This window comes from Aethalodelphis obliquidens, unplaced genomic scaffold (assembly GCF_003676395.1).
Source record: "Aethalodelphis obliquidens isolate GAN/ISIS:26980383/991018 unplaced genomic scaffold, ASM367639v1 scaffold23, whole genome shotgun sequence".
Lineage (NCBI taxonomy): Eukaryota > Metazoa > Chordata > Mammalia > Artiodactyla > Delphinidae > Aethalodelphis > Aethalodelphis obliquidens.
Genome location: NW_020837967.1, coordinates 21,930,436 through 21,954,575, shown reverse-complemented (window position 1 = coordinate 21,954,575; position 24,140 = coordinate 21,930,436). Strand labels below are relative to the sequence as shown.

At 40.4% G+C, this 24,140-nt stretch overlaps 1 protein-coding gene across 1 annotated transcript in view; it reads left to right on the top strand.

Annotated features, from left to right (window-relative positions):
* The first annotated feature begins 19 nt into the window (after nt 1–19).
* Nucleotides 20–24,140, top strand: part of CUBN (cubilin) — a 281,114-nt gene continuing 256,993 nt past the window's right edge. The window contains exons 1-7 of the mRNA XM_027121967.1: nt 20–61; nt 16,140–16,420; nt 16,819–16,948; nt 18,570–18,665; nt 19,214–19,252; nt 21,764–21,865; nt 22,514–22,617. Of these exons, the coding sequence (XP_026977768.1) occupies nt 16,308–16,420; nt 16,819–16,948; nt 18,570–18,665; nt 19,214–19,252; nt 21,764–21,865; nt 22,514–22,617 (584 nt within the window). The 5' untranslated portion in view covers nt 20–61; nt 16,140–16,307. The remainder of the gene's footprint in view (nt 62–16,139; nt 16,421–16,818; nt 16,949–18,569; nt 18,666–19,213; nt 19,253–21,763; nt 21,866–22,513; nt 22,618–24,140) is intronic.

Here is a 24,140-nt window from a genome sequence, read left to right as displayed (position 1 = left end):
ATATTCAGTGAAATAAACCAGACACAAAAGGACAAAGTCTGTATAATTCCATTTATATGAGGTATGTACAAGAGTCAAATTCATAGAGATAGAAAGTAGACTAGTGGTTACCAGGGCTCAGGAGACCAGGGAAATGGGCGTTCATGTTTAATGGGTGTAGAGTCTCTGGGGGAGGTGCAAAACTTCTGGAGGTGATGGTTGCACAACAGTGTGAACGTACTTAATGGCACTGAATTGCATGCTTGAAAATTGTTTAAATGGCAAATTTTATGTTATGTGCGTTTTATCACAATTAAAAAAAAAAACATTCCCCACCACCATTTTTTCAGAAGAACTCATAGATAAATATGGGAATAGGGAAGCTGTAGACCAATGCATATATGTATAACTGTCACTGTCTACATTTTGTGTATGTGTTTAAAGATAAACCTTAGTACAAGTCTCGTAAATGATAGTATACAGCTATCTGAAATCACTTTGGCACACTTTTCTCTGTTTTCCTCACTGATGAAAAGATTCTTACCAATAAGAAGGTTCAGAGTTTTACTATGATTATGCTATAATTATAGTGTCCTGTGCCCCACTGTGCAATGATACAACAAAATGTGTTGAGTTACAGTGCACCAGGCAGAAACATATGAAGGCTCTGTGGCGACATGTGCATACAAACTAGGAGATAAAATACAGCTTTGTGAAAAATTTTAAATTATTGAAGTACATCCATGGGCAGATCGTGATTCTTGCCCTTAATTAATTATGTATAATAGCAAGCACAAAATTCATACATTAATGAAGATATATTTACCAGAGTATCCCTTAATTAGCATATATACACATCTTGGAAATTCTGATATTTGGACTTACTGTAAGCTTATTCAACATTTTGGAAAATATAGGCTCTCCTTTTAAAAAAACAATAATTAAATCTTTGCCATTTCTAACAGGAAACTGATTTTTTGTTCTCCCCTTTGCGTCGCTTGTGCTCTTTTATTTCTTTTTTTAATTTTTAAAAAAAATTTATTTATTTATTTTGCGCATGGGCTTTGTCTAGTTGCATCGAGCAGGGGCTACTCTTCGTTGCGGTGCGTGGGCTTCTCACTGCTGTGGCTTCTTTTGTTGCGGAGCATGGGCTCTAGGCGTGTGGGCTTCAGTAGTTGTGGCACGTGGGCTCAGTAGTTGTGGCTCGCGGGCTCTAGAGCACAGGCTCAGTAGTTGTGGCGCACAGGCTTGTTGCTCCACAGCATGTGGGATCCTCCCGGACCAGGGCTCGAACCCGTGCAACCTGCATTGGCAGGCGGATTCTTAACCCCTGTGCCACCAGGGAAGCCCCCACTTGTGCTCTTCGAAATGGTTTGCCAAATAATCATAAATTATCTGTTACCCTGCTTCATATTTTTAGTAAGTTTTCCATACCTAAATATAATGCATGAGACAAATCAATTTAAACCGAATGAATCATATTGGAAAATGATTTTGAAGAGGAGTTATGTAGTCATAGGAGAAAGAGCCAGTGCTTGATCATCTTAATCCTTAGTGGCAGGCAGTAGAGCCAAATGATGAGGGCGGTGAGTCACCCTGTTACTGAGGGATCAGCTGACCCTCTGCAAGTTCAGAGTCCCCTGAACATTGTGTTCTGGCTAGTAAATCAGACCTGCACAGTAGGCACTGCCCTGTGCCTTGAAAAGTGAGAAAATACCACTGACTATCAGCCAACTTGCTCCCCCTCACAAGACAGAGCCTTTTAAGGAGACAAAACCAGTAGTTGAGATTGTGAAAGTTGACGGGCCACCTAGCACTAAAATTATTTTTTTGAGGTATTGGGCAAGATTCTTTAACAAAAATCACAGTTTGTCTTTTGTTCTAACCTCAACCTAATTTGTGTCAGAAGTTATTAACTTGTAGGAGGCTTTTGAGGATAGATGAGTGAAGCTAAGCACAAATGAAACTGGTTTGATTCTAGCTCTAGCAGTACACAGTAAAGAAGCATCCGCCATATGAGCCAGCCTCAAGCACGTGCTGAAGGATGCGTTCTGTGGGCCAGCTGCCGTGTCTGCACCCAAACTAGAATGGCTCTGGTTGCTCGTTGTTGTTTTTTTTTTTTTTTTTGAGGTACGCGGGGCTCTCACTGTTGTGGCCTCTCCGGTTGCGGAGCACAGGCTCCGGACGCGCAGGCTCAGCGGCCATGGCTCACGGGCCCAGCCGCTCCGCGGCATGTGGGATCTTCCCGGACCGGGGCACGAACCCGCGTCCCCTGCATCGGCAGGCGGACTCTCAACCACTGCGCCACCAGGGAAGCCCTGCTCGTTTTGTTTTGATAACTTTATAATTTAAAATCAAAAGTTAGAATCAACAACTTCCCAAATAAGCCAAGATAACACAATAAGCCCATATAGGTAAAGTAGTTAAAGGATGTTTTTCTGAGTTGGTTATGTTGTTGAAAAGGTTAACTTTTCATAATTTGGTTTTCGGCTTGGAACTATGCCTGTTTGAGGCCACCAGTTGTAAACTGACGTGCTAATAGCGTTGGGCTTTGAAATTGAGTGAGTGTTGTAGGTTTCAGCAGTTTCTTATAGACTGTGATTGACCTGGTTATATAATTTTTCAAGACAGCCTTGGAACTTCCCTGTACTGGAATTCTCTTCTTCTCAGGTTCTACTGTCAAAATGTGCTACATACAGCTGTCATATCACCTTCTTAACATGCATCTTTTTTGACCCACCTCCAATCCAACCTATTCTTTCTCCATTCATCATACTCACCAGGATGTCTAGTTATGCCTATAATACCTCACTTGGCAAAGTTCCTTTGCATATTTTATTAAAGAGCAGTAAGAATCCCACATATGTTCTTCAACTTCAGATCATACTGGTCAGTCTTTCTTTACCATTTTTCCTCTCCTGTCATTCGTTCACTTTGCTGCTAAAATTTTAAACTTCGTTGTTTTTTTTTAAAAATCCATTTTCCTGACCTCTCTCCTTGACTTCTAAGAACATTTTACACTAAAATACTCATGCTCTTCAAAATCTTACACAACCACGACCCAAACTACATTACTATTTTTGTCTTGATTTTTGAGTTTATTCCTTTTAAAATTTATTTGTTCAACAAATACGAGCATGTGCAAAGAACTTTTTTGGCTTCTTATTCCCCAAGTTCTCAAATAAATTTGTCATATATTTACCGTAGGTTCTGAGTGTTATTTTCAATTACATCCACCACTTATAACTCTCCCTCAAGTATACCATACTTGATTCCTAAAGCTTCCAAAATCTTGTTTTTTCTACAAATCTGAATTTAGATAGAAATTTTCACAAAAACTAGGAGATAGGAAGTTACTTTTCTGATAGAACTCTTCTTTATAGCCCTAGGGTGTTCTCATTTATCTTCTTATACATACTATGGTTTCACTGTTTACTTCAAGTATTTGCTCTGTATTTTATTTTGTTTGTATCTTTATTCATATCAGGGCAGATTTAAATTATGAGTGTAAATATGGAACATGTTTCTTTAGCCAAGCTGGCTCTATCATCAGATGAGATCACCTAGAGTCTAAAGAGAGAACAGAGAGTGGTTTGGAGCTGAACTTCATCCGTTCCTGAAGATGCAGTCCTCAGATTTCTCTACCCTTCAGTGTCCAAGCCATTTTTCTCAGAGATCTCACCCTTTTCTGTAACTACTTTTTTGCCCACAACACCCAGAAAATATAATTTTGACTCAGATAGTTGTTATTTTGCTTACTTAGCTACTTAGGAACTTAGCTAGTTCCTTACACAAGTACAGTTAAATTTTACACACAAAAAAAGATGGAAAATACCTACTGGAATGTGATACTCCTTGTATAGTAGATACAGGTTGAGTTTGCTATTTGAGAACTCATCCTATCGATGAATAGACAATAAGCTTGATAGTTACTATACTTTGAATTGGTTTAAAATGAAAAATATTCCATGGTTTAGAGAATGTAAACTTCCAGGAGGGCAGGGATTTAATTTTTTTTTTTTTTTTTTTTTTACTGCTACCTTCCCAGTGACTGCAACAGTACCTGGTGCAAAGTAAGCACTCAATAAATATTTGTTAAATGAGTGAATATAGTCACCATACTGGATCGATATAGAAAATTCCAAAGGCTGTCATACTGTGGAATTTAAAGTGTCTTTAAGTCACTTTAATTGGTGTTATCGCCACTTCCTCTATTAACAGAGGAATAGCCAAATTTACTCAAGTTTGGAATATATGATTTAAAAAATAATTCTAGGATAGAACTTGGGGTTTTGGCTTTGGGGGAAGCTGTGAAGATATAAATTTTTTAAAATACTGTATTCTGACTTGTCCAGACAAGAGGGAAGACTCATTTTTCCTGCTCCTTCCTGACAAGTACAATTATCAATTCTGGATAAGTATGATTATAAAATAATGCAAGAGACATCAGAAAGAAAACTCTGAAAGGTGTAAGGAAGAAAACAAACCAGCTAAGTACTCCCACAACTGGAGGGGGAACATAGTTACAGGATGTCTTATCACCTTCCACCCAACAGAAGAAGGTAGCCCAGGCTTGGTGTTTCCTGACCACCAAGCTAGCAACATAAGGGAGCCCAGGATGGAACAGGGGTCCTGCTGACAACACCAGGTGGGTCTGATACAACCCTCAAGGGCATTGTATAGGGATCCCCACTGGCAAGTGTCCAGGGGAAGCATTACTCCCCTGGCAGGTCCAGGCTCCTCTCACTTGTTGAGAGACACTGAGCAACCATGGAGCCCTGACAAGGGGCATTCTGCTACAGGAGTGTCTGACCTAGAAGTTTTCATCACCATGGGCAGGGGGCTGTCTTCCCCCAACCTAGAGGTACCAGGTGACTCATCTTGGGGAAAACTTCTTTCCCCTAAAGTAACACCATCAAGGACCACTTTGAGCTCCAGCAGCACCAGATAGACTAAGTTAACACTGCAAAGGCTCTGAAATTTAAACTGCCACTGGAATCATAGACCAAAAGGTAGGCCAGGGCCTGCATGCTAAACATAAACATAGTGACTGCCTGCTAAAATAAAAGATTAAAATAGAACCCAGACTCTTCTAACATAATAGACGAAATATCCAGGATATAATCTAAAATCACCTGTCATACCAAGAACCAAGCAAATCACAACAAATAAGAAAAGACAGCCAACTGATGGCATCTCCAGGATGAACCAGGTGTTGGATTTATCTGACAAAGATTTTAAAGCAGCCATCATAAAAATGCCTTAACAAGTAGTTACAAATTCTTTTGAAGCAAAAAATAGAAAGGCTCCCCAAGGAAATAGTTAACAAAGATTTTTTTTTAACGTTGATAAAAAAGCCACTATGATGTGCATTTTTGTCCCAGTTTTTTTTTAAAAAGAAATAAAGGCAATTATATAACAAAAATACAATAGCCAAAATGGAAAACTCATTGGATGGGTTCTATAATAGAATGAAAATGACAGATGATAGAATCAGTGAACTTGAAAATAAGCAATAGAATTAGTAAATCTGAATAACAAAGAGAAGACTGGGGAAAAATGAGACTCAGTGACTTCTGAGACAGTAATAAAGAGCCAACATTCATATATTTGGAGTCCAAGAAGTAGAGGAGAAAAAAGAATAGAGCTGGATGAATGTGCAAAGAAATAATGGATGAAAACATCTCAAATTTAGCAAAGAATAAATATGCAGGTTCAGGAAGCTGAGTGTACCCCAAACAGGATAGGCTGAAAGAAATCCATGCAAAGACACTTTATAATTAAACATGTGAAAACTAAAAACAAAGAAAAAATGAAAGCAACCAGAGAGAAGGGACACATTACTATAGCAGAACACAGTTTGAATAACAGCAGATTTCTCATCAGAAACCATGGGGGCTAGAAAGAGGTGGCCAACTGTGCTGAAAGAAGGAAACTGTTAACTGAAAGTTCTGTGTCCAGACCGTCCCACAGGAATGAAGGATGGTATTGAAGGAAGATAATGATATTCTCAAATGAAGCAAAACTATGGGTAGGTTGCTAGGAAACCTACCCATAAACAATGGCTATTGGACGTTCTGCAAACAGAAATGAAATGATAAGAAAAAGACATCTTGGAGCATCAGGAAGGAAGAAAGAGTAACGGAAAGAGCAGAAGTATGGATACTTACAATAGACTCTGCTTCTCCTCATGAATTTTATAAATCACATTTGATGATTGAAACAAAAATGATAATACCATCTAATGCTCAAGACAATATTTAAAAGTGGAGAAATTCAAGGAACCTAAATGGAACTGAGATTTCATTTCACTTAAAGTGGTGAATTGCTGATAGCAATCAACTGTGATGTCATGTACGTACAGTATATCGTTATGCCCAGAGCAGCAGCCACTGCAAAAACTGTGCAAAGAAATGCACTCAAAACCACTACAAATAAATCAAGATGGAATCCTAAGAAATATTTAAGTAACCCACAGGAAGGCAAGAAAAGAGAGAGGAATGTGAAGCAGAGGAAACAAACAAAAATGATTAAATGGCACAAAAGCTCTCCCAGATCGATAAATGTCTTAAATATAGTTGGTCAAAATACAGTATTTAAAATACAGAGATTGGTAGAGTGGATTAAAAAACATCATGTAATTGTATACTTTGATAAGAAACCTGCTTCAAATGAAATGATTTAAGTAGGTTGAAAGTAAAAGATGGTAAAAACAAGACCCACCATGGGAATCTGCCTTAATAATGTAATTCAAAAGGACGGCAGTTTATAGGAATGAAGATATTAAACATAGTGAAACTGGAAGCAGATTAAATGTGTTACAATAAGACAATGCTGAAATACAAGATTGTGAAACCAATCAATAAAATATGCAACGAGCAGCTCCTTTGACAAACAGTTTGGTAGTTCCTCAAAACATTGTGTTACTATGTGACCCAACGAGAATGCTCGTAGGCATATTCCAAAGAGAACTGAAAACATATCCACACACAAACTTGTACATGAGTGTTCATACCAACATTATTCATAATAGCCAAAAAGGGAAATGGCTATTGTGTTCATCAGTTGATGAATGAATAAACAAAATGTGTGTATCCGTACAATAGATTCAGTCATAAAAAAGGATGCAGTACTGATACATGCTACAACACAGATGAACCTTGAAAACATTATGCTAAGTGAAAGAAGCCAGTCTTTGAATATTCCATTCAATGTAATATAGTTATATTACTTTTATAATTAAAAGTATTCTTTCTATCAAAACCAATACTCTATTCCACCTCTACCATGGGTAATCTAGCTTTCAAGTCACTACTTCATTTGCAGCCTGATGGCATATAATACCATCTCCTCCCCAGACTTCTTTCCTCCAGGACAAAGGCTGTATCTTACCCAGTTCTGTCTCCTCGGTACCTCTCTCAGATGCTGACAATCAGGGGGTACCTAACAAATAATTGTCCAATTAATCTGACTTGAATATGAATATGCTGAGAATTGTAGCAGAATCATTATGTCTTTCATGACTTGGGGACTTGCTGGAATAATTCTATCTGTCAACCTAAACAAGAATAGCACATTAGATGTTATAAGAAAAGTATTTAATACCACAATTGTGTGTAACTCCTAGGGGATTGTTTATGCCTTCTCTAACACAGTTTAGCAATTGTTGGCAAAGCCTGATTTAGTAGTACTTCTGTAATAAATACAGCCCAAGCCGCTATTTTAAAGAAGAAAAATACAAAGGGACAAAGGCTTTGGTTTTTACAGATCTTAGAATAATGGCACTGAGTGAGTGAGAAGTGCAGTCATCCCAGCCTTCTTCCCGCCCTTGATGACAACACCTTACATGTTCCCACAGGTCTGCGTGGCACTCCAATTAATGCATCCCCTGGGAATGATGGCCCTTTGTAAGGCATCAGCCTTGTTAAAACACTCCTCCTGTCATCGATCACATCAGTGGAGCAAAGCCTCCCACCACCAGATAAAGATGCCTCTGTGAGCTGCTTCTGTTTGTATCTCTCCAATTAGAAGTTCACCACAAGAGGCAGTTCTGTAGCTGCCAAGTATCCCTAGACTCTTTTGTTTCCCCTCATTTTACCATTCTCTTTATTTTTTTAATAGATCTTTATTGGAGTATAATTGCTTTACAATACCGTGTTAGTTTCTGTTGTATACCAAAGTGAATCAGCCATATGCATACATATATCCCCGTATCCCCTCCCTCTCGAGCCTCCCTCCCACCCTCCCTATCCCACCCCTCTAGGTGGTCACAAAGCACCGAGCTGATCTCCCTGTGCTATGCGGCTGCTTCCCACTAGCTATCTATTTTACATTTGGTAGTGTATATATGTCCATGCCACCCTCTCACTTCGTCCCAGCTTACCCTTCCCCCTCCCAGTATCCTCAAGTCCATTCTCTATGTCTGCGTCTCTATTCCTGGCCTGCAACTAGCTTCATCAGTACCTTTTTTTTTTTTTTTTTAGATTCCATATATATGTGTTAGCATACAGTATTTGTTTTTCTGACTTACTTCACTCTGTATGACAGTCTTTAGGTCCATCCACCTCACTGCAAACAACTCAGTTTTGTTTCTTTTTATGGCTGAGTAATATTCCATTGTATATATGTGCCACATCTTCTTTAGCCATTCGTCTGTTGATGGACACTTGGGTTGGTTCCGTGTCCTGGCTATTGTGAATAGAGCTGCAGTGAACATTGGGGTGCATGTCCCTTTTTGAATTATGGTTTTCTCAGGGTATCCCTAAACTCGTCTTCCTTCCCTCCCTCGCATCCCCCGCAGTGATGAATTTTCAGTTGCTCTCTTCCTCTCATCAAATACAAAATACTGTTACAAAAATGCATTTCCCCCTTTTCAAAAGGTTAGAGTAGCAACTATTTGCCCCTACATGGCTACAATCACTTACATGATTGTGTTAATACAACCTGGCATTTTCTTTGATTATAGTATGAAAGGTGTCTAAATCTTTCACTTCATTGCCTTGTTCAGGGAATTTTAGGAGTCACAGAGTAGAAAACTTATTTTGTTCTTTTTAGGTTACCTTGGAAAGGGATGTCAGGTGGGTTTACCCGTGGTGCACATCAAAGATAACCTCCGCTTTATGGCTTCACACCTTCATGGAAATCAAGCTTGAATTCATCCAGCAGAGGTGCTGCAGTCCTGGGGTCTTGAGCTGTGGGAGGTAGGGAAAGCTGTATTGTGTCCCCCCTGGCTTTTGGAGCCATGAATTCTAGCAATGTATGCCCTCTGCTGTGTGCTCTGTCTGTCCTTAACCAGTCTCTGTCTCACAATGACACAAGACTCCCCAGTACACAGACGCTGTGTGTGTGTTTGTATATATGCCATTAGCAACCTCTGTTCCTTATGTGAAGCTTTGTTCCTCTATTACATTCCTCCCTCTGGATATGAATTTTCTGATTATATCCTCTTTGTTTATGTAAGGATTATTGCACTTAAAAAAAATTCTGAAAAAGAAAAGCAAAAAAGTCCTCCAAACTCTCAATAATGAATAACAAGATCTACCTCCTCAGGAAAATCTCTGCCAAACCTGAATTATTCAGATGGTAATGATTAACCCATAATGCTTTTTCATTCTGCTCAAGGATAATTGCAATCATTGTAGTAATGAGCATGGAGAACAAACGTCTGGATTGTGTTCCCTGAGTCAAGACCACACTGCATTCAAAAAGGTCAGTTTATCGCAGGAGTGGATTTGGTAATTTACTAGGAGGTAATGCATTTTCCATGAAATGAGCAAATGAATAGTTTTAAACTTACATCAATTTCCATAATTATTTTATGTGATCCTTCATGGGAAATGAATAGACAATTGGAACAATATTGTATTGTTCAGACATTTTGTAGAAAATCACAAAAATTGGCGTATGTAAATGTACCTTTCAAGCAATGTGAGTTCCCTGAAAAAGAGAATGAGTTAAGTGTCATAAAGGTTGAGAGAGATCATTATATTCACAGATGTTTCCATTAATGACTAAAACACAGATTAATTCCACAATATTCTGTTTTAAACTGATGTAAAAATGAAAAGGGACCAAAGAAAGCACCAAAGCCACATTGAAGCTATAAAATGAGATGGGAGCTAGAATATAGGGTATGAGAACCTTGCCATTCTTCCTCCAAGGCACCTCTTCATGTCAACCCTCTCTCCCTGTTCTCATGACTCCTCCACTGATCCAGCCCTCCAAATAAGTTCAGCTGGCCTTCTGGAAATTTCACGTAAGGATTATTTAACTCAAAATACAAGAGCAGCTCCCCATTAAGTAAAAAAATTAAATCAAAATTCTTCAACCGGCCACTTAAGGCCCTTCATCAATGCTGCCACCTTTACCCAACCACCTCTCTCCAAAATGACCCTCCTGGATTTGCAGAACCACTACAGTATGCCCAGACTGGGTTCAGGACCTCTTTTTCAGTTTGGTTCGTGCTGTTTTCCTAAAAGCATTTTAGTATGCACTTTGTCTCGTGTGTCTTACCCATCTTTATAATGTTGCCTTATCACAGTGCTCTAGATTTGTACATATGCCTTTATTGCAAGCCAGAGAAAGTCATGACGTTTACTTCTTTGAATTTCCCTCATTGTTGAGGATGTCATATGTCTGCAGTAAATGCTTATTAAGACTGTAAAACCATGGGATTTAGATGAAACTAGTAGGAATGAAAAGTAAACCTTGGTATATGAAATAAGTTACAGGGATTATATTAATACAGAATTGAGGTACTCTCCAAGAATTTGGAAAAAAAGATGGAAGACAAGGGGCTAAATAAAGTCTACACACTTAGCATTAAAATTTCCAGCAAACTTTCCTTATCCAGGTAGAAAACTGGTGTATTTTTTTTTCTGAAGAAATTATATGTCCCCAGGGGAAAAAATATCTTCAAAAATTGACAGTTGGTGTTCGCCCAATGGAACTGTCAGCTTGCCATTCAACCACCCATGATAAAGTTTGCTAGTTACGAACACCGTCCATCACACAGAGCTTATCATCCACTCTTTAGTGTTTTATTCTTAAATTTAAATGAACACATAAGGATAAATAGGTATTTGAGGAGAGCCTCTGATATGAAATAGAAAGATCTAAACAAGCAAACAGAAGAAGAACTTAGAGAAATCAGAGACCATGCAGTAAACTTCAAAAAGCAGCTATAATATTTTTAGAGTAATAGGAGGAGATGTTACAATACAAAATAAGAATGAGTTTTTGAAATTAAAAATATGCCAAAAATTAAAAAAATCAATATACATTTTAAAAGATAAATAACAAAGATTTCTTAGTAGAACAAAAGAAGATAAAGAAATAGGAAATAGAAAAGGAAGTTATGGAAAATTAGAAGACCAATCTAAGAAAAAATAGAAATACAGATGCACTTGTGGAGACCATGTGACTCTTTTCTGGAGTGAAGGTGCCTTCACCCCCTGGGTCAGAAAGAGAGGGTCTTTGTAAAATGTAGATGTGGATTCTGTAGGTCTGAGGTTGAACCTGAGATTTTTGCATGTCTGACAAGCTCCCGGGTAAAGTCTGTGCTGGGTCCATGGACCACACTTTGAGTAGCAAGGCTGTGGTCTAGGCCATCTCTGGATCTTCCCTACACCCACCACTGATATCTAAACCATTTGCAGAGTGGGGCCTTGAGGCAGCGGGGCAGGACAGGGGCGGGGTGGGGTGGGGAGGAAGTGAATATTCCTCAGATCTCTGTGCACCCAAATCTGAACTCTTTACCTTTTCTCCAGAACCTCCTTCCCTTAATTATTCTGTCTTATTCAATTATTGACACCTCTATCCTTCCAATTTCTCAAGCAGGGAACCTGTGCATCACTTCCCTCCTCTCTCTTAACTGCCCTAATCTATTTTTCTGTAGATCCTGTTTCCTAAATACCTCTCTCACTGTCTCCTGCTCTCTCTGCCACTGCCTTCAAACAAGGCCTCCCCAGGTCACACCTTAGCTGTACCACAACTTCCTCACTACCTCTGGGTCTGAGACTTGGCTCTGCAGGGATGCTTGTAGAATGCAAACATGACCTCCTATGTAAAATACCCTCATAATTCTCCATTATTTAAAAATAAAATAAGATCTAAACTCATTAAAATAACATTTCCTGGTCCTTCTGGACCTGACTTCCTTTCCCTTTAAAAAATTTCATCTCCCACAAACACACACTGTTGCAGCCACGTTTAGCTCTCTTGTAATTGGAAAGCTTTGGATGTACCATTTTCTCTGTCTGAGACTCCCAATCCCCCTACTTTGCCTGGAGAACTCCTATACATTCTGTAAGACTCAGCTGGCTCTTGGGAAGCCTGCATTGCCCTTCCCAGGCAGAGGTAATTCTGTTCTCTATTGCTTTTGTTGTTGTGTTTTTGTTTTGGTCCTTATCAACGTTCTGATTACAGTGACGCCTTCTTACCCAGCAATTCCCCTCATGTGAACTTCTAGTGTACTGGAATTTACTTTCGTATATACTTTTGATGACCACAAAATTTTCCTTTGTGAACTGAGTCACTCATGAATTTCGTTTGTGCATTGTGTTGAGGATTATTAGAAATGGTGGGGGCTGAGGATTCAAATAGAAAAAGGAGGTGAAGTGAATGGTACAGAAGAAGCAAGGGGTGTACAAAGATGTCTTAGAAAAGTTAAAGGAAGAAGAAAGGAGAAGATAATTCTGATTCTTTTCTGTAAGGAGGGAAGGAGGAAGAGAAGGGAGCTGATAGTTCTGTAAGAAGAGCTAAGAAGCTGGGAGGAAGAGGAGGGAGGAAGGTGACACCAGGGGGCAGGGTTGGGAGCACAGGTCAGCAGGCCATGCATTATTGATTAGTAACACACTGCCCATGCAGATGGAGAAGCAGAAAAAACCCCAACTCCACGTACCATGTGTAACATCTGCAACAAAGCAAAACACATTGGCATGCACCTTGTTGTAGATGCCAAAGACTGGAAACCAAGAGTGCAACAGACCTCTTGACAAACTTAAGATGTGTAAGTGTCATGGATATTATTAGTGTTCTGAATTAATAATTTTATTTTAATGAATGCAAAAAAACCCGTGTATTACGGCTTTCTTAGGTGTACTCTCACACTCGGTCCCCTCCCATGGAGCAGCTCCTAGAGCAAACCCTCCCTTTCTCTGTTTTCTCAGCTCCACCTCGAGGAGGAGTTTGTTCCCTTTGGCTTGCCTGTGCTTGGAGACTCTAGGATTTAGATCGAATCTTGCTTCCCACCCATCCGTGGGGAGCTCTTCCCTGCTTCCTGGCACGACCTTGCCTGGTTCTCAGACATCAGTTTGCTTTTGCCTCACATCCCCAGCTGCAGGTCAGATGTCCCCTTCCTCACTCAAAGTCCTCAATGCATGTCTCTGTTCTGGAATCCTCTTCCATAAAAGGGGAGATTAGACACCCCTGATATTCCTGGTGCCCATGGTTTTTAAGTCAACTGTGGATTCTTCTATCATTTCTTACTTTAAGAAACCCAAGTTCAAGTGTAGAAGAAGAAGGAGGGTTATACTTATTTACATGATAACCACAGTTTACATTTAGTGGACACTTATCAAATGCCAAAGACCGGATGTGCTAAACATTTTGTATACTTTCAGTGCTGTTATTATTATCTTTCTGCTGATGAAGAAACAGGGCCACATGGTCAGAAAGTGATGGAGCTGGATTTTGAACCCACATGAATGATCTTCCCTAGACCTGACTTTGGAGGGGAAAATCTGCAACGTATTTCACTTTGTATTCCTACCATTTTGTAGAATGGCTAATATGTAAAGGGCACATGAAGAATCTTTGTGGAATGCATTCTGAATTAGGGAGGAAATGGGAGCTTTGCCAGCCAATGAAAGACAGGGTTTCAGGTTAATAGAAGATTTACTCTGGGAAAAGGAGAGAGGAGAATATTCACCTTCTAAGTCTGAGGTCATGGATTCTAAAACTATCTTAATTTGTCTTTGCTGAAGAAATTCCGAATAAGGCAGGTAAACAGGATGAGTGATAATGGTGTGGAAACAGCGACTGATTTTTATATTGCTTCCACCGAATCACATGCAGACTGTCAGACTTGTCTATTGGTCTCAGCTAGAGTTGAGCAGGTGGGCTGGATGTAAAATTCCCTAACTCGTCATTCCAAAGTCAGTCAGACCTTGAAAGCATATTTCTTTCTTTTCCTTCTAGCATGAGGGACAATTAGGAATTGGATGGCTAGATTGGGAGCAGAGAAATTATCTTTACTTTGTTTAATAATAAACACATTAGTAACACAGGAAAATTCTGTTAAAAAAAAGTAAGTTCTTACTGAAATCATGCTGGAGACATCTGTTATTGCACTTAACAAATTTGCTGAGTGCAAGTAACCTTTAAGAAAATAGAATCATGAAAATAGTTATGTTCAAAGCTCAGAGTTAGAATTGTCCTTTGTGTTGGAGGATTCTAACCCATCCTATTTTATCCTATTCTTAAAGTTGACAAATATTTCACGAAGACAAAATCTCCCTCCACCGCCCCCCCATACCAAACTGTTAAGCTTTTAAACAAAGCTTGAACTAATGAAACTTTAAAAAAATGTATTCAACTTGAAATGCGTTGTGGTATGACACCTGTTTCTTAAAACGAATAACAGAATAACAAAAAACTCATCAGTTGACTTCAGTATCACCTCAAGAAAATAGCAGCTTGCCCGCTAGTTTTGCTAGTTTTGTTCTTGTGGTTGAATAGAACAGGTGTAAAACAGTGTTACATCTCTCCATAATATCAAGTTGCAGAGCCTACTTAAGGGAGTAATTTTTAAGTTCAATGGTATTACATACCTTCACATTGTTGTGCAACCATCACTACTCTCTATCTCCAGAACTTTTTTTCATCTTTCCAAAGTGAAACTCTGTACCCATTAAACAATAACTTACCATTCTCCCTACGCTGCCTCTCTGGAGACCACCATTCTACTTTCTGTCTTTAGGGTCTTCCTATGAGTGGACTCATGCAGTATGCGCCCTTTTGTGATTGGCTTATTTCACTTAGCACAATGTCTTCAGGGTCCCTCCACGCTGTAGCATGTGTCAGAGTTCCCTTCCTTCTTAGGCTGAATAACATTCCGTGATATGCACGCAACACATTTTGTTTTTCCATTCATGTCGGTCAGTGAACACTTGGCTTGCTTCCACGTGATGCTGCTGTGAACACAGTTGTCCAAATATCTCTCTGAGTTCCTGTTTTCCATTCTTTCGTGTATATACCCAGAAGTAGAATTCCTGGATCATATGGCAATTCTCTGTTGCATTTTCTGAGCCACTGCCACTGTTGTACCGTAACTGTACCATTTTACATGCTCCCCAACAGTGCACAAGCGTTCCGATTTTTTCACATCCTCACCCAGTACTTACTACGTTCTGCTTTTGTTTGATAGTAGCCATCCTATGAGTGTGAAGTGGTGTCTCATTGTGGTTCTGATTTGTATTTCCCTGGTGATGAGTGATGTTGGGTATCTTTTCGTGTGTTGTTCGGCTATTTGAATATCTCCTCTGAAGAAATGTCGATTTTCTTTGCCCATTTCTTAATTGCTTTATTTGTTTTTTGCTGTTGAGTTGTAGGAGTTCTTTACATATTCTGCATATTTAACCTCTTCTCATATATATGATTTGCAAATTTGTTCCCATTCTTTGAGTTGCCTTTTCACTCTGTTGATAGTGTCCTTTAATATACAGAAGTTTTTCATTTTGAAGCAGTCCAATTCATCTATTCTTTTTCTCTTTTGTTGCTGTGCTCTTGGACTCACATCAGAGAAATCATTGCAGAATCCAATGTGATGAAGCTTCCCCCTATGTTTTTTCCTAAGAATGTTATGGTTTTATCTCCTATATTTAGGTATTTGGTTCATTTTGAGTTAATTTTTCTATATAATATAAGGTCAGGGTCCAAATTTATCCTTTTGCATGTGGATATCCAATTTTCCCAGAAGCATTTGCTGAAAGGTGGCTACTTCTTAAGCAAGAATTGTTTTAGTGGATGTTTCCAAAGCAATTTCTTACCATTTCAAAGGTCGAACAGATAATGATTAAGTTGTGCATCACTTAGAAGTAGATTTTGACCTCTCACGAGTTGAAGAGTCCTGAAGATCTAAGATCATTTACATCCCTCAGGAAGAAGAAATAATGTAGCCTTCTAGGGCAAAGAAGGAAGATATGAAAACTGCAGGACATCCCACTGGTCAAAGTACGTCTGCCTGGTTTGCTTTTTCCAAACGGCCACACTCAGTTGGGTAGAGCGGCCTCCCTCCTACCTGACAACCTTGGAGGTTGGTGAGGAAGATGTCCTCACTTTTTCTTTGGAGTTTGGTTATTTTATTGACATTTGCTGAATCACATGGTGAAGCTGGAGGACTTGCGCTGCAGAGACAAAAAAGAAATACTGACCTCCAACAGTAAGTAGACACATGGATTATTTCTGCTGATGGACTAGGGCGGGTCCTCATCAGTTTTCACAAATAACCAGGTAAGCAAAGGTGTAATTTTTCTTGAGGAAAACAATGATGTTAAAAACAGATAGGGGAAAACAGTTGTATGGATGTATGGAAGTATCTTTTTATACACAAACTTTCCATTTATCATTTTGCAAATTAGGCAAGCATACAATTACTAGGAGATATCTCCAGGAAATTTGCAAAGAAAGAAATGGCAGATGGGCAGGGAGAATTTGGTTGAGTTGACCACAAAGCAAAGGTGTATGCAGTCTGTAGTTAGTCGCTGAGAAACTCTGTTCTTTAGACTTCAAAGCTGTGTGCCATAATCACCGATACATTCTCTGGCTTGGATTATGCAGACCTCGAATGACTGCAGAGAGAGGGAATTTAGTGTTTCTTACTGGATCAGCTCAAAACATTGAATTTAGAACTGGATCCCTGGGAAAAATTAAATTAAATGATGAAGACCTTGGCGAATGTTTACATCAGGTAATACACTGGAAATGCATTGAAGTAGTTTTGTATATTTGTATATGGTTACTTGATTGAACAGGCCTATGGGGTTTTTTTGGTTTTTTAAAATTTATTTTATTATTATTTTTTATACAGCAGGTTCTTATTAGTTATCTATTTTATACACATCAGTGTATACATGTCAATCCCAATCTCCCAATTCATCACACCCCCACCCCCACCCCCCGCCACTTTCCCCCCTTGGTGTTCATACGTTTGTTCTCTACATCTGTTTCTCTATATCTGCCTTGCAAACCAGTTCATCTGTACCATTTTTCTAGATTCCACATATATGAGTTAATATATATTTGTTTTTCTCTTTCTGACATACTTCACTCTGTATGACAGTCTCTAGCTCCATCCACGTCTCTACAAATGACCCAATTTTGTTCCTTCTTATGGCTGAGTAATATTCCATTGTAGATATGTACCACATCTTCTTTATCCATTCGTCTGTCAATGGGCATTTAGGTTGCTTCCATGACCTGGCTATTGTAAATAGTGCTGCAATGAACATTGGGGTGCATGTGTCTTTTTGAATTATGGTTTTCTCAGGGTATATACCCAGTAGTGGGATTGCTGGGTGATATGGTAATTCTATTTTTAGTTTTTTAAGGAACCTCCATACTGTCCTCCATAGTAGCTGTATCAATTTACATTCCCACCAACAGTGCAAGAGGGTTCCCTTTTCTCCACACCCTCTCCAGCGTTATTGTTTGTAGATTTTCTGATGATACCCATTCTAACTGGTGTGAGAAACAGGCCTATGTTAATCTGTACTTTGAATCTTTAGCACAGGGAACATATCGGAGGTGAAACAAGTCCTTGGAAAGAACAATGCCCTAGGGTTAATGAGGGGTAAAGGTAGTATTTCTAGCAGGAAGTGGCTCACTGTGTAGGCTTATTTACTGTAATCCACAGAAGGTGCAGAGGGTGATAGTGGGGCCTCTTTACAAGGGGACCGAGGATGGAGGGGGACCATAGAAAGTGGGAGACGTGACCAGTGTACTTTTGCCACACAGCAGACTTGGCCGGTTATTCTCCTGTCTTATTGAATGCTTTCAGTGCTCATTATTTTCTGCATCACGCAGGCCTATCCGTCATAATGTTAGAAGTTGGTATTTAGAGCTGCTTATGGGCTGTCCACTGTGCTCAGCACTTTGTGTGCATTGTCTCCTCTAACCCTCACAGCTGCCCCATGAGGTTGGCGTTACGATTACCCCTTCAGTAAGGGAGGTAGAGGAACTCTGCAGCCACATGTCCAAAGACATACATTAAATGGCTGAGCCAAGATTTAAAACCTGAACAGTCTCATTCCAAGCCAGGCCTCTTTACGTGCATTCTAAAGGGAAAATATGCAGATGGAAAATTCCTTGATATATTGTCACTGAAAGGGTAAATGGAATTATGCCACGGCCATTTTAGTCCAATGTTTATTATATGTGGCATTGTTCTGGTTTTTCTAATAATGGGCAAGACCTCGGGGCTTAAAATAGAATATACTACTCAAATTTTAAAAATGTTATTCTTATATACATGATTCTTTCACTAGCGTTCTCTTCCTCCTCCTTTTTCTTCTCCTCCTTTTTCAAATTAGATCCAGGAAAACAAAGATGATATTACGAACTTAAAAAGAGGTGCAGTTGGTCTGCCTCAGAATATTTCCAGTCAAATCCACCAGCTCGATTCCAAGGTGAGTCTGACCTCCCCACCCTCAGAGCAAATGGGTTCTCCTTAATTCAACCTTGTAAATAATTCTTTTTCAGAAGATATACCAAATGTGTATCCTCTTTAGAAATGTAGTGCTGTGATCGTGGGCTTTTTGGTTAAATGACCCAGCTCTAGTAGAGGGCGTAGAGGTGGTGATGGACCGCGGTTGGAAATTCTGTGACCAGAGCTTGTGGAGTAAGTCGGCTTTGCTCACGTGCTGATAGCACAAGGTGGTTGGATCACTGTCACTTAGGAAAATTCCCAGAGTCACCATGCACAGAGAATCAACGAAGCAACTTATCATTGGGTTGTACTTCTTAAAAAAAAAAAAAATGCATGCCGTGGAAGAGAGTAGGAAGGAAGGGAAGCCTGGAGGGGAGAGAAAGGAGGACGGAAAAGGCAATAAGAAAAGGAACAAACAGATAAAGTAAGTCCGCAGCAGAAGGTATTAGGAAAATATGTCACAGGCTAACATTATATGTGACGTGCCTTTGAACCAGCTAACGGATGTTTTCTCCTCCCCACTGCTAGCTCGTGGATCTTGAGAGAAAATTTCAAAGGTTACAGCAGGTGAGTCCCGTACCTACTAGAGAGCCAACATCTTTCATTGAAAATACACTAGAATCATTGATGGAGCTGGTATTCTTAAGGTGGATGGAGAATCAATATCAAGGACTTTGCTTTTTCCATGATTTAATTCTCATCACAATGAAAAAAAATTTTTTTTGGAGTATAGTTGATGTACAATGCTGTGTTAGTCTCTGCTGTACAGCAAAGTGACTCAGTTATGCATCTACATATATCCACTCTTTTTCAGATTCTTTTCCCATATAGGTCATTACAGAGTATTGAGTAGAGTTCCTTGTGCTGTACGGTAGGTCCTTATTAGTTACCTGTTTTCTATATAGTAGTGTGTCTATGTCAATCCCAATCTCCCAATTTATCTCTCCCCCCACCTTTTCCTCCTGGTAACCATAAGATTGTTTTCTACATCTGTGACTCTCTGTTTTGTAAATCAGTTCATTTAATTCTCATCACAAGTCATGCTTCCCAGGACACAGATGAAGCAAAGTGAGCCTCAGAGAGATGAAGGTCGCTGGGCATGTGAAGTCCTCTGACTCTGAGTTTAGCCGTCCATGTGCTCTGCCTCTTCTGCTGGCGCTTTTTAACCGTGCAACTTTAGGCTGAAGCTGGCCAGCTAGCGACCACCCAACTTGCCGATTCAGGCATCCAGGCCTCGGCTTTCCAAGGCCTTACATTTTCTCTGACGTTAAACTTAGAAGTCTAGGATGTATCTCAAAATATTCCAAATCTTAAAAGTATATTTGCTAGTAATTAAATCTGAACAATTGATTAGAATAAACCTTCCATAACTTTACTACATGCTTGTAAACTAGTCCTTGTGATTTTAGACTTCTTATCCCTTTTGTAGGGAGCTGACATTTTTGAGACTTTCATGGGAGCTGTAAGCTTCCACGCAGAGAAACGCATAGAAGGTCTCCATATTTTAAATTTTGAATAGAAGCAAGGGAATTCCAGGTTAAGAATCCCTGCTCTAATATTCTTGGTCTGTTTTTGATTATGCTTCACATGTTGTCCTCTACTTCGGTGTTTTACATTTGGTGAACAAGTTCATGTATTCTTTTTGCTGGCTTTGGTAATAAATTGCCCTCTCAGCCTTTTATCTTTTTATGGAGTAGCTGAGGAATTAGAAATGAGCAGGGCACAGCACGAGAGTTTTCAGTCTCCTAGAGTGCTGCTTCATTCCCACCAAAGGTCAAGAACTGGAGGTCATGGTCCAATTAGCTCAGACTGTCCTCCCTCTGCCCATCCCCCTGGGAAGAGTTTTTAATGATTTAGGAATGGAAGTGCCTGCCTGCCTTTGGATGGGGCAAGTGCGCTCTGGGCACCACAGTCCCCCGAGTTCCCTATTGTCTTCCTCCTGACTGCTTGCGGATCCCACTTCCTGCTGGGCCCCCGTGGGCTTTTGAGTTTTTCATCCTCAGCGTTGTCTTGTATGCCAGAAAAAACTCTAAGTAAGTTTGTGGTTAATTTTTAATAGTATCCTGTGATGAACAGAGCTAATTGTGGTACTGGCACAAAGATAGACAGAATAATGCAAGAAAACAGAGGCCAGAAAGAGACCCCCAAAGGTATGGGCACCTGACTTATTACAAAGGTGGAGAGAGAATGGGCTTTGCACTAAATGGTGCTGAGTCAGCCTGCCATCCTCTGCTCTCAGTTTCATCTGCAAACGGAGGGAACAGACTTCATTTTCTCTCTGAGTCACCAAATATTTTTTTTTAATGTGAAGAATAATTTGCCCCTATTTTAATTTTTAAAACAGAATGAGACAAAGATTAGGTGAAATTAACGGGATAGCTTTCCTTGCATAATCACTTGTCCTCTCTAAAGAAGTTTCCTCTGCCCCCAAAGGCATTACATATCTTACAAGACTGGAACTGGTAGCTGACATAGGGTAAGATTCCCCAGGTTCTATAGACAAAGGCAGGTCTGTCTGTGACTCTGGTCTGAAAGCAGTCATGTGAGCACGAGACTGGAGGGTGTATCTAACAGGCCACATTTCCAATAAAGGGTCCTGGAGTGAAAAGAGTTCAGTTATCTTAACCCAGGGGAGGAGGGGTGGCAGCAAAAGATGATCGTATTTCAAATGCTTATCTGGAGGCACCAAAGATAAGAACAACAGCAACAGAACCGGAACAAGAGAAACGTCCATGTGATTCCCACAGCTGAAATCTGGACCCGTGTCCACCAACGTACATTTGTCAGGTGAACAATGCTTTTCCAAAGAGTAGAGTGAGAATCCTCGCCTGCCACTCATGCCTCATCCCATCCCTGGTTAAATGCACGTTAATAGTGAAGGAATGTGAATAGGACTGATGATATCAAACGCTTTGTTTTTTCATAAGAGAGTTGATATGAAGAAGAATTTAAGTAATGGATTGAAAGTCTGGAGGAAGACCCTCCATTGACCAGGAGTAAAATGTAGTTTTATATACATACCCGCTCTGGAACACGGAAAGCACGATTGTCTCGCTGACCCTCCTGTCTTTGTTTCAGACACACGACAGAAAGGTCTGCAGCAGCAATCCGTGTCAGCACGGGGGAACCTGCCTCAATCTCCAGGATTCCTTCTTCTGTATCTGTCCCTCACAGTGGAAGGTGAGTCACTCGGGCTTTGGTTAAGGATGGTGAGTCAGCATCGGTGGTTTCCTTGGAGTCCTTCAGACATATTTAATTCTCCATCCAAGGTTTCTAGGATTCTGTGGTCTCCTGAATCAGAATGAATGACACCATGTACGCCAACATCCAAACAGCGGCGGGCATGATTCTATCCCCCACTGAATACTAAGCCATCTTAAGGAGGGTTCACTGGATTGGACACTACATGTTATTCGGGCTAGCATGAATTTAAATTGTTCAGCCTTGAAAGTACTGAACAAATCTTGATATAGCCTGTACATTTTCCTGCCCTTTTCTATTAATGGTGAACATGTTCCTGACATGTGCATTAAAAAGAAATTATGTGACTATTCCCAGGCAGAGCTCCATAGTGAAATGAGGGTTAGCCTGTATAAGGATTCTTCTCTTGTGACTGGTGTGAGCCGCGAAGAGCTCTTTGTCTCTGTTGGGCCATCCCTGAGTTCCAGAGGAAGGGTGGCTGGAGACCAGTCTCAATTTTAATGTATTTGGCTCGACCAAGGATTTCTTTCCTGTCCGTGTTTAAATCCTTCATCGTATCCTGTGAAGACTGGCCCTGGATGCCTCTGTGACCTGCGACACCTGACTTTGTTCTTTGTCTGAACGCAGGGTCCTCTGTGCTCCGTTGACGTTAACGAATGTGAGATTTACTCAGGAACACCCTTGGGCTGCCAGAATGGAGCCACGTGTATAAATACAGAAGGAAGTTACAGGTAACTTTTTTTCTTTCCTTTTTTTTTTCTTAAACCAGTAAGTATTTATTTTTCATACTCACAGGTCTGCATATTAGCCACGGTGGCTCTGCCTTATTTCGGTTTGGTCTGCAGGTCTCGTTCTTAGGTGTGGGCTGGAGGTGTCCCAGCTGCCTGAGAAATGTTCTTCTCATGGCCAAGGTCAAAAGCCCCCAGAGAGTTAAACAGAAATATGTAAAGTCTCTTAAAGCTTTAGCTCAAAACTGTCACTTTTGCCTGTTTTTTTGTTTTTTTAAAAAAATATTAGGGTGTGTTTTTTAAGGACTAAGACATCCCCTGGTTAAAAGTGTCCAAGATTAAGTATCTGTATTACCAGCAAAATTAGGTGCTCCCTGGGGAAGTCACGTGGTGCTCATTGAACATACACATAGCTATTGACTTAGATGGAAGAAAGCTTGTGTGACCTCAGCTCTCACCCCATGAAGAAATTCTTTCTCTGGAATCTCTGAGGAACGGGAAGGAGGCCACCATGGCTGGGGTAGAGTGAGGATGGCCCGGGGCAAGATGAGGCTGAAGGGTTAGTAGGAGTCACAGCATCAAAGCGGCAGCCACTGAGGAGCCTTACGTAGAAGAGGGAGGGACCCCCCCCCCCCCCCCGCATACCAGCGAGCCCCTGCTGCCCTCACTCCACAGAGCGGAGAGCTGACAGATCACATCAGGACATCTCCATTCAAGCGCTAAGTGCAGTGTTAGCCGTAACCAGAGCAGAGATTGAACCGAGGTTTTCTTCACGCGGTTAGCGCTCACTGTCTTTCTTCAGTTGGCCGTCAGGCCCTCACCACAGTCGTCAGGCCTGCCCCATCTTCTCTTCTGATTGCCTCTGTCACATGGCTCATCTGCAGCACTGCTCCACTCAGGCATCGCCCTCTGCAGGAAAACTCCCCTTCCCTTACGAAGCCGACTCGGGCATCCCGATGCGTCCATGTCCATGTTCCCATCACACTCCAGGAATGCTGGTCTTTAAAGCTACACTGGCTGATGCCCTGTCTTGTTAAATAATGAAGTCCAAACGCGCGCGGCGGGTCAGTGTCAGACTGTTTCTGCAGTTCCTTAAAAATCACTTTAAAAAACCTCAAACCTCTAGACATTATCTTTCCCTATAGTTTGGTGGATCTCCTATATTCTGTGATTATTAAAAGATAAAGAAATTGGTTCTGTTATGACAAAATCTCTGGGTGTGACCTCGCTGGAGTAAAGAGCAATTATTTACTCTCTCGCTAGTGTCCCTGATGTCTTGTTCTTCAAGTCCCTTGTAACAATCCATTCTGACCTTTCCAGCAAAAATGAGCACAGTAATTTTGGTTTTGGCCTTGTCATCTGTTAACACATGATTTTCTCAAAGAGCAACCGCAATCTTCCTCTTTTTCATTTAGTTGATCCTTTTGTTCTTTTGACCTGATGTTAAAAATGTTTGCTCATTGCAAGTTACAAACTTAACTCATTCAGGCTTCTGGTGGATGTGTCTGTGAGTTTAAGTGTCACGC